General features: G+C 41.0%; 1 protein-coding gene across 6 annotated transcripts in view; it reads right to left on the bottom strand.

The window, feature by feature from the left end:
* The window catches only part of LOC129709146 (probable E3 ubiquitin-protein ligase HECTD4), a 168,391-nt gene that overhangs the window by 51,413 nt on the left and 99,650 nt on the right, over positions 1 to 17,328 (bottom strand). For all 6 annotated transcript variants that reach the window (XM_055655285.1, XM_055655291.1, XM_055655288.1 and 3 more), the window contains 9 exons: positions 15,358 to 15,547; positions 11,032 to 11,113; positions 9,410 to 9,612; positions 8,257 to 8,392; positions 7,223 to 7,405; positions 6,419 to 6,583; positions 4,243 to 4,412; positions 2,192 to 2,307; positions 1,214 to 1,317 (listed from right to left, as the gene is read on the bottom strand). In XM_055655285.1, coding sequence (XP_055511260.1) covers positions 1,214 to 1,317; positions 2,192 to 2,307; positions 4,243 to 4,412; positions 6,419 to 6,583; positions 7,223 to 7,405; positions 8,257 to 8,392; positions 9,410 to 9,612; positions 11,032 to 11,113; positions 15,358 to 15,547 — 1,349 coding nt within the window. The remainder of the gene's footprint in view (positions 1 to 1,213; positions 1,318 to 2,191; positions 2,308 to 4,242; positions 4,413 to 6,418; positions 6,584 to 7,222; positions 7,406 to 8,256; positions 8,393 to 9,409; positions 9,613 to 11,031; positions 11,114 to 15,357; positions 15,548 to 17,328) is intronic.

Below are 17,328 nucleotides of genomic sequence, written 5' to 3'. Positions count from 1 at the left end.
ATATCACAGTATGTTATATTATAAAACAATATAAACAAATTGAAATAATAAAATGAAAATAAGCTAGAATTGGAATTTGGTTTGAAAAAAAAGGTATCAACAAGCAAGTGTGGAGATTTTAACCTGTGAATATTAGATTGACATAATAGCATTGCTGAGGCCCAGGTTTGGCCCTTAGCAATTCCTTTTCTAAATCTCCACCTTCATTCTCTTGAGATGTTGCCCCAATGTCTGTGTGGTTTGCATGAATTGGTTCAAAATGCTCCTGCAAAGCATTTTGAGAAATTTTGCCACAATATAAGTGCTTGATGAAAACAAAGCCTTAAAGACATGGTCACACAACTCAGGGTCAACTTACACCAAAAAGGTTCTTGTTCAATGAAGATAGGCACAAAACGTGGGAGTAACTCAGCGGGACAGGCAGCATCTCTGGAGAGAACAAATGGGTGACGTTTCGGGTCGAGACCCTTCCTCAGACAATTTACAGTGCCCTCCATAATGTTTGGGACAAAGACCCATAATTTATTTATTTACCTCAGTGCTCCACAATTTGTGATTTGTAATAGAAAAAAAAAAATCACATCTCAAACTTAAAAGCCCTGTCCCACGGTACGAGTTCATTCCAAGAGCTCTCCCGAGTTTAAAATAAATCAAACTCGTGGTAAGCACGGATAATGAACGTAGCGGGTACGTCGGAGCTCGGGGATGTCACTTAGCGCTAACGGCAGGTACTCGGGAAGACTCGCTAACGGCAGGTAAGCACAGGAAGACTAGTGAAAATGTTTCAACATGATGAAAAATGTCCATGAGAGCCTCGAGTACCGACGAGTGGTCATTACCGTAAATCTCCGAGTTTGAATCAGGGCAAACTCAGGAGAACTCCTGGAATGAACTCGTAACGTGGGACAGGGTTTTTACAATACCAATCTGACTTAAACGAGTTTCTCCTTCTAGTGATGGAACTTCAGTGTTGCAAATCCACTTTTCAATCTCGCTAAATATGCAAACAGTAGAGGAAATATGACTCAGATCAGCTCCCACTAGTTCGCGCCCCATTGCGTAGTTATTAGTGACGTCTTCAGATAAAAGACAAAGGAAATGAGGAGGTGAAAAGAATATTCTTTAGACTAGAGCAAACCATGCATCTAGTTATATGCCACAAAACAATAAGTAATTATGTGAGTCTTTTATATAATCCTTGCAGCAGCATTACCTGTCTCCTGTCAGTCTGCAGAGGAGGCGGAGGGGGGCGAGCACAGTCCCGATATAACATCCGTAATCTTTCGCATTGAGACTCCACCACCACCAGTCGCTCACCTGCAAACAGAAGGGAATTTCTTCTTACCAAGGAATGGAAAGATATTTACAAGGCACAAACACACGAGCACTACAAGTGTCACCAATGATTGCCATAATTATACTCAGTGAAGGCATCATAACAACTCACAGAGTCATGGAGTCATACTGCGTGGAAACAGACCCTTTGGCCCAACTTGCCCACACCGGCCAACATGCCCCGTCTACACTAGTCCCACCTGCCTGCGATTGGCCCATATCCCTCTAAACATGTCCAATTGATGTACCTGTCTAAATGTTTCTTAAACGTTGCGATAGTACCTGCTTCAACTACCTCCTCGTCCCATAACAGCTCGTTCTACACACCCACCTCCCCCTGTATGAAAAACTTATTGTATTAGTTTAGAAACAAACTGATTTTAATCTTTGATGAAGAAATATGATAAAATCCCCAATGGATAAAAGAGGCAAGCAATCAATTGGTTAAATGTAGAAAACGTCACCTTTATTTATAATCACACATGGAAGATTTTAAACCAACATTCCTTATTGGGGAACATAGTTAATTACTAATCATTGCAATATGCTTGGAATTATACGTTTAGGTGTAATGCAGTGTTCAAATTTCCTACGTTTGGAGCCAAAGGATAATGAGAACATGACTGCAAACTTGTATTCTTTTGATTGTAATTTGCATGCTTGGATTCCATAAAGATCCTTTAATTTTCAGTGACTGTGCACATACATTCGTTGGTCACAGTTAATTAAACACAATTGTTTACACTCCATGTCCGTATATTTGAAGGAGACTGATAAAACAAAAATAGGCATTTCCATGAATGCAAAAGTTATGATTCCATTTCATTTCATGGGATTTTGGAACTGCAAGACATACCTGGACTGCACTCCTGCGCCACCAGGTTCAGGACTTCCACTGCAGCCGGACACTGCTGAATAAACTCCTCACAGAATAAACTATCTTCCAGCAACTGGGCCATCACTAAGCACGCTCTGTGGAAAAATAAATCAGTTCATTCAACAAAACAATCAGAATCCTTGACTGCAATGGAAGAACATAAATCGCAATCCTTTAACAATATGAAGACAATATTAAGGTATAAAATTGTGAAAACGCACACCTTCAGATTCAGGGACAGTTGCTTCCCAGCTGTTATCAGGCAACTGAACCATCCTACCAACAACTTGAGAGCCATCCTGAGCCACTAGCCGCCTCATTGGAGACCTTTGGATTATCTTTGCTCGGACTTTACTGGACTTTGTCTTCCACTCTATCCGGAAGTGGCGGCGCTGCCTTGCAGCTGCGGCTCGCCTGCAGTCCGTTTGTCTTTTCTGTTTTTTGTTTTCTCTTGTCCCGTTTTTACAGTTTATTTCGGTTTATTTAGTTGTGTATGTGTGGGGCGGTGGGTGTAACATGTTTTTTGACTCTTCCTTCGGGGGGGGGATGCGACCTTTCCTGCCGTATCCCCCGTCTCCGCGTCCGTCTGCGCTGAGGCCTATCGCGGAGCTGGCGGTATTTATTCTATGTTATGACTGCAGGCTAAACCATTTTGTTGCACTGAAAAGTGCAATGACAATAAATTGAATCAAATCAAATCAAATCATTTATCTGTACACTGTGAATGGCTCGATTGTAATCATGTATCGTCTTTCCGCTGACTGGTTAGTACGCAAAACAAAATCTTTTAATTGTACAATAAATTAAACTGACTAACAATGTTTGTTAACCAAAGAATAAAACAAATCAGATACCAAAATTGTCTCAGATTTCAGCCTTTGTTCTCAATTTTTATAATATTCACAAACCAAAACTTTGTGTAAACTACTAATTATAAAACAGTGTGTCTTTTATCACCATAACACAATACTTTCACGATAAAAAGCACTGTCATAAAGGTATTCATTGAGAAATATATCGCCAAATATATAGAGAATAAAGGCTACCAGGAAAACTAACAATCTACCAATCCAAATTGTATTCATGTGCATGATGCACCTAAGACTTGACAAATCGACACGGGAGCATCAGTTATACTCTTCCTACTTATTACTTAACAGGAACCTGGAGACTACAATGAAATCATTGGTTTATCTACAGCATTAAAGCTGGTTCCAATTGCTGAACTGCCGATCAAAACAATCACTTTATTGGCATGGCTAACTAATAAAATCACAATCTGAAGATTTCCTTCCATAGATGCTGCTTGACCTGCCATGTTCCTTCAGCAGTTAAAATTTTGCTCAAAATTTGAGCATTTGTAGTCACTTGCATCTGCAAAACAATCATCTTCCTTTGAAGGATCATTTAGCTGATTTCTGCCTTTGGCTCACATTTCCAGCATTCATTGTTTTTATTTTCATTCACTTATTGATTGGTAGCTTCTCCTATTTATTTACTAATTATCTATTCAACTCTCTTTTACCTGGCTTCATTAGATTTTTAATTTGACGTTTGTTCTGCAAAGACCTTAGATTTCCTCCTTCCCATCATTGCCTTTCTTTGCACTTTAAAAACATCCATATGGGGAAGAAACTGTTGTCGATTCTGGCCAAGACCCTGCATCTGTCCTGTTCGGTTTTTGCTCCAGTCTAAAACTGAAGTGTCTGCAGATGCTACATAAATCTTTCAATTACTTAAATAACAGAAATTCAAATCTGGGTCATATCATCAAATTCACCGAACTTGTATTTGAAACACAATGCCGCACAATACTAACATAATCCTAATGTTAAAATGTTCAATCCTAATCTTTGTTTATACATAATGTCAACATTAAGACAAATATTTGAAAAATAGTTTCAAGAGTCGGCAGGTAAATTGTTTCAGGTAAAAAAAAAAAAAAAAATCAAATCTGCAGGGAACAAGTTAATAGGCCAGATACAAATGCAAGAATTAAAGATATCCTTGCCTAATCTTAGTTACATTACCTAGTTCTTATTTCAGCTACAAGTCGCACTACTGCCATCACTGGGGTGGAGCCATCACCGACTGCTGGGAGGGAGGTCAGAATAGAGAGACTGCCTTCTTGTGGAAGCAACATTGATTGAACTGCCTGGACTACTTTCTCAGTGATGGACAGCTTATGCAGAGGTAAGGCCTATAAAGTATAGAGAAGATTCAAGTTCAAATATTAAGATGCAAGCATGCCATATATTATAACCTGCATTATTAATATTTTCAAGTAGATCACCTTATCTGTAATTACACTTTTGCTTGCTTTTCCCCTCAGCATTCCTCCTGCCTTTTGACAGCACACATCTAACTGCAAATTGGATTGCAGTAAACCCACAAAGCTTTTAAATCAATCAAAATTGAATTCTCCAACTTGAATAACTTTTTCGGTTCCTCTCAGATTTTCACTGTGATGTCACATGTGATAATAAAGTATCAATAAATCAAAGGCTAATCATTTCACCTTATTACAGATATTCACTTTGTTCGACCCATTGCCCTCACATACCTTTTCTGCCAGTGAGACTAACTTGTTTTCCCTCTTGTGACCATTTTTCTTTGCCATCTTTTATTGTTCTATGTTCTGGCTTGCTGTGCACACCCCAGTCGTTAGACTAGACTTCACTCAAGATTAGCAAAACATTACATGGACAAACAGACGCAATGGCACATTTAAAGGCAGCGTGCTACACGTGGCGACTCTTTGTATTCACATGTGATAATAAAGTATCAATAAATCAAAGGCTAATCATTTCACCTTATTACAGATATTCACTTTGTTCAACCCATTGCCCTCACGTACCTTTTCTGCCAGCGAGACTAACTTGTTTTCCCTCTTTCACAGGTCTGATAAAGGGAGAGAGAGAGGCAAGTGGAGATTGCAGGGGTTTTGACGACGAGAGTAGCCAATGTTGTTTGTTCGTTTATGAAGGGATGTAGGAATAATACAGGATATTATGGGCCGGTGAGCCTCATCAAGTGGTACGGAAGCTATTGAAGAGAATTCCGAGGGATAAGATTTACTTGCATTTGGAAGAGTGGTACAGAACATGTATGGAATGCTTGTCTTCATCAGTTGTAGCCTTGAGTTCAAGAATCGAGAAGTCATGCTGCATCTTTATAAAACTTTGGTTGGGCTGCATTTGGAGTATTGTGTGCATTTCTGGTCACCCCATTACAGGAAAGATGTGGCGGTCTTGGAGAGGGTATAGAAAAGGTTTACTAGGATGCTGCCTTGATTAGAAGGCTTTTGCTGTAAGAAGAGGCTCGCCAAACCTAAAATTGATTTATCTGAAGCATCAGAGGCCGTGGGAAGACCTGATAGAAACATAAAATTACGAGAGGAATTGATAAGGAAGATGGTCAGAATCTTTTCCCCAGGGTTGAAATGTCAAAAACGAGAGGACATAACTTTAAGCTCAGTGGGAAAGTTTAAAGGAGATGTGCAGGGCAATTTATTTTATATGCACACCGAGAGGTGGATGCCTGGAACATGCTGCCAGGGATGATGGTGGAAGCAGATACAATGATATGATGGAAGAAGCTTTTAGGAAGCATATGAATATGCTTTGAATGGTGAGCTATGGATCAAATGCAGGCAGATGAGATTAGTTTAATTTGGCATCAGGTTTGGCACAGGATTGTAAGCTGAGATCCTGTTCTGTGCTGGGCTGTTCTACGTTCAATACACAAGGAATGGAACAGCAAAGCTCTCATTTATCAATCAACTTAATGGCTCCAAAAGCAGAATCATCTTGGTAACCTAGGCCTCACTAATTAGACATATTCTTTCTCCTCCCTAACTATCTCTATAACTTTACACTAACTTGTTTTCTCATTTAAATTGAGATAAAAATTTGGCAAAAACTTAGATCAGACAGCACCAGTGGATAGATAAATAGTATTCATGTTTCAAGTGGAAGTTCCCTCATTTTTCAGTCTTGAGGAAAGATTCTTTTCTTAGTGTTTCTTCTCTAAGTGTTTCCAGCAATTTCTGTTTTTATTTTAGACTTTCAGCATCTATATTTTTTACTAATTTTAAACAAACAGTTTATTCTGGATTAATATTACCACAACTGAATGTTTAACACCAGTACATCAGTGCTATAAAGTGGATCTGATTTCTGTATCTCTAAAATTAACTAAACTCACCTCACATCGTGGAGTACACAGTCTCGATAATGGAACAGTTACTGTGTCCGAAGCTTTCGATACCTTTCGACAATTAGACAAGGGCAGCCGGACTGTGGCGATACCTTCTTGCTCATTAATGGAGGTCACCACTCCAATGCTTCCAGATATCCCCTTCCCTGAAACCTGAAAAGAAGATTGACTTCTTTCATAATCACAAATAAATGTACATTTCAGTAACAATGGCAAACATTAAAAAAGGATACCGCAGTTTTATTCAACAAGCGTAACAATTACGACAGAAATTCAGACAATCACTAGACATCAGCGATCTTGCCTCTTCTCTCTCTATCCACCTGTTCCATCCCCAGAAATACATTATAATCAATTTTAGCAACCCTCTTACAATATTCCTTCAATACCTTTCCCTTCAATGAAACAGGAGCACGCTGTTCAGTTATTCTGAATGTTCCACTATTTAATCTGAGCAGAATTTTACAATTTATTGCCCCAGTTATGGATCTGTCTGGCTTGCTAAACCTGCACTTGCCGAGATGAGCAAGCCCTCAACATGGTTATCATCGGCAGCCAATGATGAGTAAAGACAAACTCAAAAAAAAAAACACAGGCTGGTCCCTGAAGTCAGATCTTAACCATGAAACCCTGAACTTTGACAGGTGGTTCAAACACAACGAGGTTGAACATCCTGGAAGAACTCTGAATATCTAGGAGTAACGCCAACATTTACAAAATAATTAATAATAATAACTGTCGATCTTCCACGTAAATTTGTTTTTACACACATGAATGAAAACAAGAGATTACCTGCACTTCAGAACCTATTTTAATTGTTTCCTTGAAGCCACCGAGCGCACAGAGTGCTGCCACTGCCTGTCGACCAATAGCTTGTAGCTTTGCCAACTTTCTTCCACTGCTACTTCCGTTCTCCAAGACGCTCTCTGCATATTTACCAAGCTGAGGGATGTACATTAAAGCTCGAGATAGAACCTGCCAGATAGAGAAATGACTTCAGTTAACTTAAAAAAGGAAACTTGTACAATGCCTTTAACATAACCAAATATCCCAACAAACTTTATAATTACGGTCCAGAGAAATGCTACAGAGATGGACACTTAAAAAATTAAGTGGGTTTTTGAAGTGAGAGATTTGTTACGTAGAGAGGAAAGAAGGCTGAAAATTCCATCGGTGACTGCACAGTGAAAGGGGAGGACTGTAAAATGTAAATCGCAGTCACGTCAGATGGAGTCGATCAGATCAGAGACGGGAACCACGAGTGGAGGTAACAAAGGCACAAGGTATTCAAGAGCAGGGTAACAAAAATACACAGGAAGTACAAAGGTGTTGCAGAGGGAGAAATAGGCATTGTTGATCTCCTTTTGAAACTCAGCTTGGGGTTGAATAGGTTGTGCCGGCATTCCGGAAAATATTGGATCAAATTCTAGGCATAGAGTTTCTGACAGTTGCACAAAAAGCTTGCCTTTACATTGTCAATGATGAGCTGCAAGAAGTTCTGGCTTATCCTTTACGTTGCCTGGCAACCATTGCAGATTGGATGGTATTTGGCGGGGGGGCGGGGAAGATAAAAACAGAGCATCATCGGCATACAAATGAAAACTATTTACAGATAATGTTATCACCAGGCAATGTAAAGATGTCATGAAATGGGTTCAAGAATTGGTAACCTCAGTTCGCTAAATGTGCGAATGAGGAAAAACTATTGTAAATAAAAATATTTTGGGAATATGTGCTAATCTAAGCAAGAATCTGGAAAAACGATCAAAATAATTGTTTACTAAATAAGAAGTTTTACTCCCAGAGCATGAATCTGTTTTACTGACCTTCTCCGCTGTGGTGGTCCATATCTGAGCAGTGCTGAACTCAGGAGCCATGAGTAAATTGTGTAGCAGAGCAATCACCTCTGCTGCCATGCTGTTTGCCACATGACCACTGATGAATGGGCGGACTGGGTCTGTCCTACAGGGAGGAAAAAAAAAATCAAAAGGACCCAATTGAATTAACGGCAGTCTACAAATATTCAGGTTACACTTGTTTCACAATTTATTTTAGTTTAGAGATACAGCATGGAAACAGGCCATTCAGCCCACCGAGTCCGCGCCGACCAGCGATCACCTGTACACTAGTTCTATCCTACACACTAAGGACAATTTTATAGAAGCCAATTAACTTACAAAACTGCACATCTTTGCAATGTGGTGGGAAACCAGAACATACGCTATAACAGAATTTCAGACACTTGGATAGGAACATGCAAAGGGAAGGTTTAGAGGGATATGGGCCAAACACAGCATATGGGACTAGCTTAGATCGGTATGGATACATTGAGCCGAAGGGCCAGTTTCCATGATGTATGCCTTTATCACATTCATATTTCAAACAAATGCTTTTTGCCATGAACAATCTCAATGATTCAATGATACTTTATTGTCACGTGTACCTAGATACATGTCGAATGCTTTGTTTTGCATAGTTCCTGATCAAATAGATTTTATTTTGAATATTGGATGCATGTAGATGGATGACAAGATGTCAATGTTTAATCACTCATTGAATTAACTCGTCAGCCACTGTTGATGGATCAGAGGTTAGTGTAGATTCAAAACCTTGGAAGGATTTTGCCTCTATGGTCAAGGCAGATTATCAATATAGATGACAACCCTGTGGGAGATCTTTGTTGAATGTTCTTGATCGGCTGACATAGGTTATCATTTCTCAGTTTCCCTAACCCTTGAAGTCAACTGATTTCTGATTCAACCCATGGCATTGTAAAACAATACCATGATTTATTTTGCTTCTTGTATAAGATTTACCGTGTACTATAGCCGCGAAAGCTGGCCACAAGTACTTCCTAGTTCAAAAAATGTTAGTTCAGAAGGCTCAGATCACTTGTCAACTTTTAATGAAGAGGAGGAACAGTTTTATTGTCTCCTACACCAAATGGTCATTATTTCTCCATTCTCTCTCATCTCATACCTGGCAAGTTCTGCATTTTTTTCTCTGCAAATGGATGTCTGAGCAGTCTTTTTTTTATCGCCAGTTGTCAGTCCACTATTAGCCTCCTGAGCAGCAAGGTCCACTGGTGGTCCCACACTTACAATTAGCCCTGATTGCGCCCACTTGGTAGCCTTGCGCAAGGCTGCTACGGCCTCTTCTGTTATAACTTCACAATATCCACTCTGCAAACCAAAGGCAATGTTAAGCAACATGTTTTATTTCAACATAACTTATATCATGTGTGCAGTTATTTATAATTCAACATTGACCCACTTGATGCAATCAGTGCATGAACTTTTAGTTCCCCAAAAAGAAACACGCATTTTTATTTTTATTATCCACAATGAATTTTATTCATATGGAATAGTAGATTCAGAATGCAAATTATGGATAGCAATGTGTTGCTTTAGAGCTAATATCAGACTCTTCAACTGACCTCTTCTTATATGCAAGGGATGATTTTTAATCTTCCAACAAACCACGTTGAGGCCCTTGCACTTTCCTTTATCTGCATTTTCTCTATAGCTGTAACAGTATATACTGCAATCATAATTTACTCTTTAGCACTACCTGACATAATCGTGTATAATATGATTTGCCTGTATTTCACTGTATCTTAGTACATGAAAATAATAAACCAATAATTCTCAAATCATCTAGCTGGTTACAATTATACACTACTCCTTGCACTACAGCAATCCCAAAGATAGACACAAAAAGCTGGAGTAACTCAATGGGTCACCCAGTATCTCTGGAGAAAATAAATAGGTGACGTTTTGGGTCGAGACCCTTCTTCAGATCAATCAACATTTGAAAAGTTAGACACAAAAAGCTGGAGTAACTCAGTGGGTCAGGCAGCATCTTTGGAGAAAAGAAATAGATGATGTTTCGGGTTGAGACCCTTCTTCAGACTGGGAATCAAGGGAAAGGGGAACGAGAGATAAAAACGGTACTTAGAGAAAATGTATGGAAGACCATTCATTTAGAATTATTAAACCACTACTATAATCCTTTTGCTTTTACTCCTTTTCACAATATGATTACATTTGTGATCCTCCAATTCTTGCTGACTATTGGGAGTCCCATGGTATAACCCCAGCATAGTGAATGCCCCTCTCATATTCCAAAGCTCTCCCCATAGAATTTCATTAAATGATCCCTGCAGATAGCCCCTCTGAATAGTGCCATCCTGTTCTCCCATAACAGTATTGCAAATTCCCTTCCTCCTCTTTTGCATTCTGCTTTGTTATATCTGGAACTTCTATACCAAAAAACATTAAGCATGCATCCCGCCCTGCCCTCAGCCACATATCTGTGATTGCAATAACATTATAATTCCAAGTACATCCATGCTCTAAGCTTATCTGACTTACAGTCCTAAAACCGAGGAAAATAAAATGACTTCTGCGGCATGCTAATACAGCTTCCCTGATATACACAAGCTCAAGAGAGGCCTTTTTTCCTCTCAGAAGTCTTGCGACAGCCACACTGGGCCATGTTCAGTCTCCAGTTCAACCTTCAGTCTGTGCGAAGAAAACTACAATCATCTGAAATTAGTAAAAAATTCTCTGAAGTAAATGAGTCTTCATACAATCCCTTACCTTAGTCATATCTCGATCCATCTTCACTACTTTCTCCATGTTGGCGCCAGTGCCCAGTCGGAAAGGACGACCCTCTGAACTGCTGCAAATGAATGGGATGAGATTATTACATAACAGTCGACCAAATATTTCAATACACAACCGCACTGTTATCGTACTTATGGCAATTTCTCTTCTTTGCACGGCTATCTGAGAATATAAACCACATATAAAATTGAACTGGAGTGACAATAGGGCCCAATTTCAAATGTTACTAAATTAGGAAATGAAATTGCCTCAATCAAATCTTCTTAATTTTCTTAAATTTTTCAATTAATTCCAAAATATCACTTATAAACCCTATTCCTAGTCTATTCTCTCTGGAAGGAAATATTTGGTGACATTCCCCATATATATGGCAGGGCATGAAGAGGTGAGGTATAGGCTGTTAAAAACAAAGTGATACCACCCATGGCTCAGTATGTCTCTCACCTACAGATCAAAAGGGTGTGGGTTCAAGTAATGTTCCAGAGATTAGATGGAGCAGATGCAGAACTGTTGGAATGATTGTCTGAAGAGTTCTTCCCCATGAACTTCCACAAAATAACTTATCTGGTTAAAGCAGAAAATACTGGAAGCACTCAGCAGGCCAGGCCAGGCCACCTCTATAGTAAGAAAAAGAGTTAAAGATTTCAGGTAGAAAACCCTGCATCAGAACTGGGAAATAAAGAAATTAATTAAATTTACATAGCAGGAAAGATGGGGAGGGAAGTAATATATCTGATAAGGTGAAACGAGGGTCACTATGGAGATAAGTAGCATAGATCATCTTGTTGAATGGTTATTGGGGGCATCTGAAGAAAGAAAATGAATAGTTCATGAAATTAGGTCAGTTAGAGAGTGAGAATACAGACCAAGGAAAGGGAAAGATGTAATATTCAGATCTCAAGGGCACATCCCGCAAGCCAAGCGGTGCTGATAGAGAGGGAAAAAACTGAGCCAAAGCATAAATAAACAACTTGCAGTAGAATAGCCTGACTCTGACACACAGAATGTGTGTTACATGAAGTGGTAGGATTTGATATTGAATACAAAAAGCTGAAGATAGAGAAAAATAGTCCACAAAGTTAGTAATGATTCATTCCGGAAAGTACACACCTGGATATCAATTTACAACAGGTATTGAATCTTAATGTTTCAACTAGCGATTTGAGCTAAACTAAATAGAAATTAAATACTCAAAGGTGTTTTTTTTTGTAAAAGTGGGGACTTAGTTGTTGCCCTATCCACCAATCTCTGGCTGTAGTTCCTATCATTCTGACATTCTTATCTAGACCAGCAAGATGCCTCTGGATGAAAAGATCACGAGAAAAGGCAATGCCAAAGCAGAATATCAAAGTACTTTCAAGAGCGAGCAGAGCTGCCAAGTAGTACGGATTTTCCGTATCTCGTATGGGAATGCGATAAGAATGCTGAAATACGATTTTGCGTTGTTAAATATGGATTTTTAAAAAACGGCCATAGATAATCGTAACAACGAGTCATCACTGTACCGGCCGAGGTGCAGCAGGCGGGTGGGAACAACCGAGATCGGCCCGACTTCCTGTTTCATTAACATTCCACTGGCCAATGGAAAATTAATAACCCTGTGAAATTGACTTAAGATCTTGCTGCTTAATAAATATGTAAGGATATAAAAAGTCATACTGTACCTCTAAAAATTATAGCAGATTAAATCTATTAGTATTTTAAATTTCAAGATCTAGATGATTATTTTTGTAAGTGTTGATCTACCACGGTTGCTTGGGGTTAAGAGGCTGGGATCTCTCTATCTCTCGTTCTTTCTCTCTATCTCTCCCTCTCCCTCCTTCTCTCTCGCTGTATCTATCTTTCGCTCTCTCCCTCCCTCCCTCTCTCGCGCTCTCTCTCTCCCACTCCCCATCTCTCTCTCTCTCACCCCTCTAAGTTGTGGGCTGAGGAGCTTTTTCGTTCAAGTTCGTGACACAACTCACGAACCACCTGAATTTTTAACGTATTGTGTAAAAATATTATATAAATCATATCAGAAACTCGTCGACCAAAACCAGCACTTTCTTATTAAATATGAGAAAAACGTCCAATTTTCCAAGTAGTAATTGTCCAACCAATGCACGTTTGACATTGAGGTCGGTCGCAAATTGACCAATCCTGCGCTTTGTTTTATGGTCGCTAGGCAGCGAGGACCCTGGGATCATGGCTGCCTCCTCATTACATCAAAACAATAACAAGGTTTCCAAGGAATAAAGGTCATGCTAATCTTGATGATCATTTTGTTTTCAATTGATTTATCTTTATAAAGTTATGATGTGAACTGTTAGATAAAAATAATAAATCACAAATGTAGAGCTAGGGTTAGGGTTAGGGTTAGGGTTAGGGTCAGGGTCAGGGTCGGGGTCAGTCAGTCTGTTGGTTGGGCTTGTCGGTAGGCCGATGGATGCTGTGGAGGATCGGTTGGGCGGGTCGTGAGAGTAGTTGGGCCGCGGTGGGTACTGCGAGGGGTCGGACGGCCGGTGGGTGCTGCGAGGTGTCAGTCGAGCTGTCGGTAGGCCAGTGTTGCAGCGAGCGAGCGGGTGGACTGATGGAGCCCGCGCTATGGTGGTGCTGAAGGCGGCCCGGGCGGCATGCAGGACAGAACTGCTCCCCACCATCATCACCACGATGATCAAGAAGGGCATGCTGGCCAAGGTGGACGTGCTGCGTGGACACATGTACGCAGCCCGCAGCCGGTCCCAAAGCGGCTCCAGCCTCCAGCCCTGGGCAGCTCTGGAAGGGGGGAGAGTTAGGGGTAGGGTTAAGGTTAGGCATTTTCCTGTCAGTGTAAGATGCCTTAGCCTTCCCCCAGCCTGGCACTGCCCCAGTCCCACTATGGCCGTGGCCCCCACTCTGCACACTGGCAATCAGTGGGTTTCAGTAAACGGGGGAACCCACAGGAACTGCCCTCACCCATTAATTAGGTGGGTTCAGGAGCCGGACCTCTGCGGCTGTCTCATTCAAAAAGCACTCACAATTATGTAATTTTATATAATATAATTATAAATAATTACAGTCATATTCACAAGATATATATATATATATATATATATATATATATAAATAATATATATATAATATATATATATATATATATATATAAGGCCATTCGGCCCTTCGAGCCTGCACCGCCATTCAATATGATCATGGCTGATCATCCAACTCAGTATCCCGTACCTGCCTTCTCTCCATACCCTCTGATCCCCTTAGCCACAAGGGCCACATCTAACTCCCTCTTAAATATACCCAATAAACTGGCCTCGACTACCCTCTGCGGCAGAAATAGGCTCCCCATGGTGTAATATGGGCATTGGACACTAGATGGCGATTACTTTTTCGATCTCTTTTTCTAATTAGTTTAATTAATTAATGTGCAACTTTTGGCACTGACGAGTTCCTTCTCAATTATATTTTATACTTTTTTGATGCTCGGCCCAGAGCCTATCACTCCCTCTCTCTCACCCTCTCACCTCAGCATTCCCGGAACCATTTCCTTCCTATTGAAGAAGAACCCTGGCCCAAAACAACTCCTAATCCATTCCCTCCACAGATGCCGCATAGCCCGCTGAGTTCCTCCAGCACTGTTTTTTATTTAACTGAAATTGAAGATAGACACAAAAGGCTGGCGTAACTCAGTGGGACAGGCAGCAACTCTGGAGAGAAGGAATGGGTGACGTTTTGGGTCGAGACCCTTTTTCAGACAATCACCAGTACTCTCACACTTACGGGAGTCCAGTTCAGTCTGAAGACGGCAGAGTTGTTGTCTTACAGCACCAGAGACCTGGGTTTGATCCTGACCAAGTTTGCTGTTGCTGGAGTAACTCAGCGGGACAGGTAGCGACTCTGGAGATATGGAATGGGTGACGTTTCAAGTCGAGACCCTTCTTCAGACTGAACTGAACTCTCGTTGGTGATAAAGAACAAGATATACAGAGATTCCAGCCTCTTAACGTTTCCCCAGGCCATGGGGAAATGTTGCTACCAAATTACTTTCAATGATAAACCTCTGGTCAAATGCAAGAAAGCAGCTATGACATATAATACACAAATAAACTGTATTTTAAATACACAATAAACAAGTTATGCATTCTTGTACTCTTACATGGGTATGACTGCACATCAAATGTTTTTTTTTTAGCAAAATGGCACCATGTAAAAATACTGATTTCCTCAGCAAAATAATGATTTTCAGGTACGGGAATACTGAAATGCTCTGACAAAACTTGGCAGCTCCGAGCGAGATAGAATAGTGAAAAATTAGAAGGCTTTTGTACTTACCTTAGTAATGGCTGAAGAACTTCATGGGACGATTGATCTTCTCGTTTATGAATCAAGATCGACAGTTTACCATCTATTGCCTCACATTCTTCTCCACCATCTTTGTCTGTTTTCATCGAGTTCTTTTGGTTTGATTTTGCAAAAGCACCACCAGCTTCTGATGTGCTAGGAGACAGCACGGTTTGACACCCTGCAAAGTTTTAAATGTTCAGATTCTGAACCATACAGCTCCGTTCAATGCAAATCACCCTGTTATTGTGCCAGGTTGCCATACCCAAAAAATAAAATGTATTCAATTTCCTCAGTTTACACCATTCATGCCCCCACTATATGGGAAATTGAATACATTTTATTTTTGTTGTCGTCAGCATTAATTTCCAACAAGAAATAGTTTGCATAGTTAATAGTTAACACTATACTGAGTCACACCTGAATCTCAATTGTGTTCAGTTTGGGACAATTGTGTTCAGTTTTGATCACCATATTATAGGAAAGATGTTGTCAAGCAGGAAAGGGTGCAGAGAAGATATACGAGGATGTTGCCGAGACTTGAAGGCCGAGGCTATAGGGAGAGGTTAAGCATGCTAGGACTTTATTCCTAAGGTGATTTTATGGATGTGGACAAAATCATGAGAGGAATAGATTGGGTAAACACCCAGTCTGTTGCCCAGAGTAAGGGAATGGAGAACCAGAGGATATAGGTTTACAGTCATAGAGTGATACAGCTTGGAAATAATCCTTTGGCCCAACTTGCCCACACCTGCCAACATATCCCAGCTACACTAGTCCCACCTGCCCACATTTGGTCCATATCCCTCTAAGCCTGTCCTAACCATGGTGGAGGGGGGCAATTTAATAGGATCCTGAGGGGAAACTTTTTTTTTAACACAATGGGTGGTGGATGCATGGCCGGTCTTAGGAGGTGCGGGGCCAAATTGGGAACAATTTTGGTGAGCCCCAGGTTCCCAGCCAAGGTCTGTAGAATCATAGAAATACAAATAAAGTTTATTATAGACTTTATATCTCTATGGTAGAATGGAAAGTAATCAAAATGTGCTTAAATCAAAAAGCTTAATGCTTAAAAAGTGCCTTCAAGTTAATGGACCAAACAGATCTAAGCTACATTCTAAGCTAAAATTGCATACATGTAAGCCTACAAGTAACAAACAAATGTGTAGATTAGCTCTGAAAAGTACATAGTTACAATACCACTTGTTTCAGTGACTGTAAAATGAAAAAAAAGTTGTGTGTGTCTCTTAGTTGTATGTATGTTAGTTGTCTGTGTGTGATGTGCGTGTGCGGGAGGGAAGGAGAGAAGGGAGGAAGAGAAGGAAGGAAGGAGAGAAGGGAGTGAGGGAAGTAGAGAAGAGGGGAGGGAGGGAAGGAGAGAAAGAAGGGAGGGAGGGAAGAAGAGAAGGGAAATGAGAGAGAGGAAGGAGGGAGGAAAGGAGAGGAGGGAAGAAGGGAAGGGAAGGAGAGAAGGGAGGGAGGGAAGAAGGGAAGAGAGGGAGGGAAGGGAAGGAGAGAAGGGAGGGAGAGGGCCGGCGGCGGGAGCGGATGCCGGGGTCTGGGCAAACGGGTGTGAGCTGAGGCCGGGGGTTGTAAACTTTGCTCCAATCCCTGGCCCGGCCCTCCCTGTATTGTTCACCGCATCTCCCCGGGGAGAGAGAGGGGTGGAGCTGGGGCTGTGTGCGTGAAGCACAGCGACTGGAGGGGGTGGGAGCGTCGCCCCGGGACTGTGTGGGAACGACCCACCTCCCCCATCTCCATTCCCCCTCACTCCCCCCTCCCCCGTCTACCACTTTCTTCCCCCTCCGCCCATCTACTCTCTCTCCACCCCTCTCCCCCTCCACCCGGGGTAGATCTACCCGAGCCGAGAGTAGATTAGAGCAGAGCTCTAGGATCTTTGGATTACTCTAGCACGGGGCCCTCTTAGGCGCGGGGCCCAATTGGGAGCAATTGGTCCAATCG

Source organism: Leucoraja erinacea, chromosome 25 (genome assembly GCF_028641065.1).
Source record: "Leucoraja erinacea ecotype New England chromosome 25, Leri_hhj_1, whole genome shotgun sequence".
NCBI classification, from domain to species: domain Eukaryota; kingdom Metazoa; phylum Chordata; class Chondrichthyes; order Rajiformes; family Rajidae; genus Leucoraja; species Leucoraja erinaceus.
This window is presented reverse-complemented; position numbering and strand designations above follow the sequence as displayed.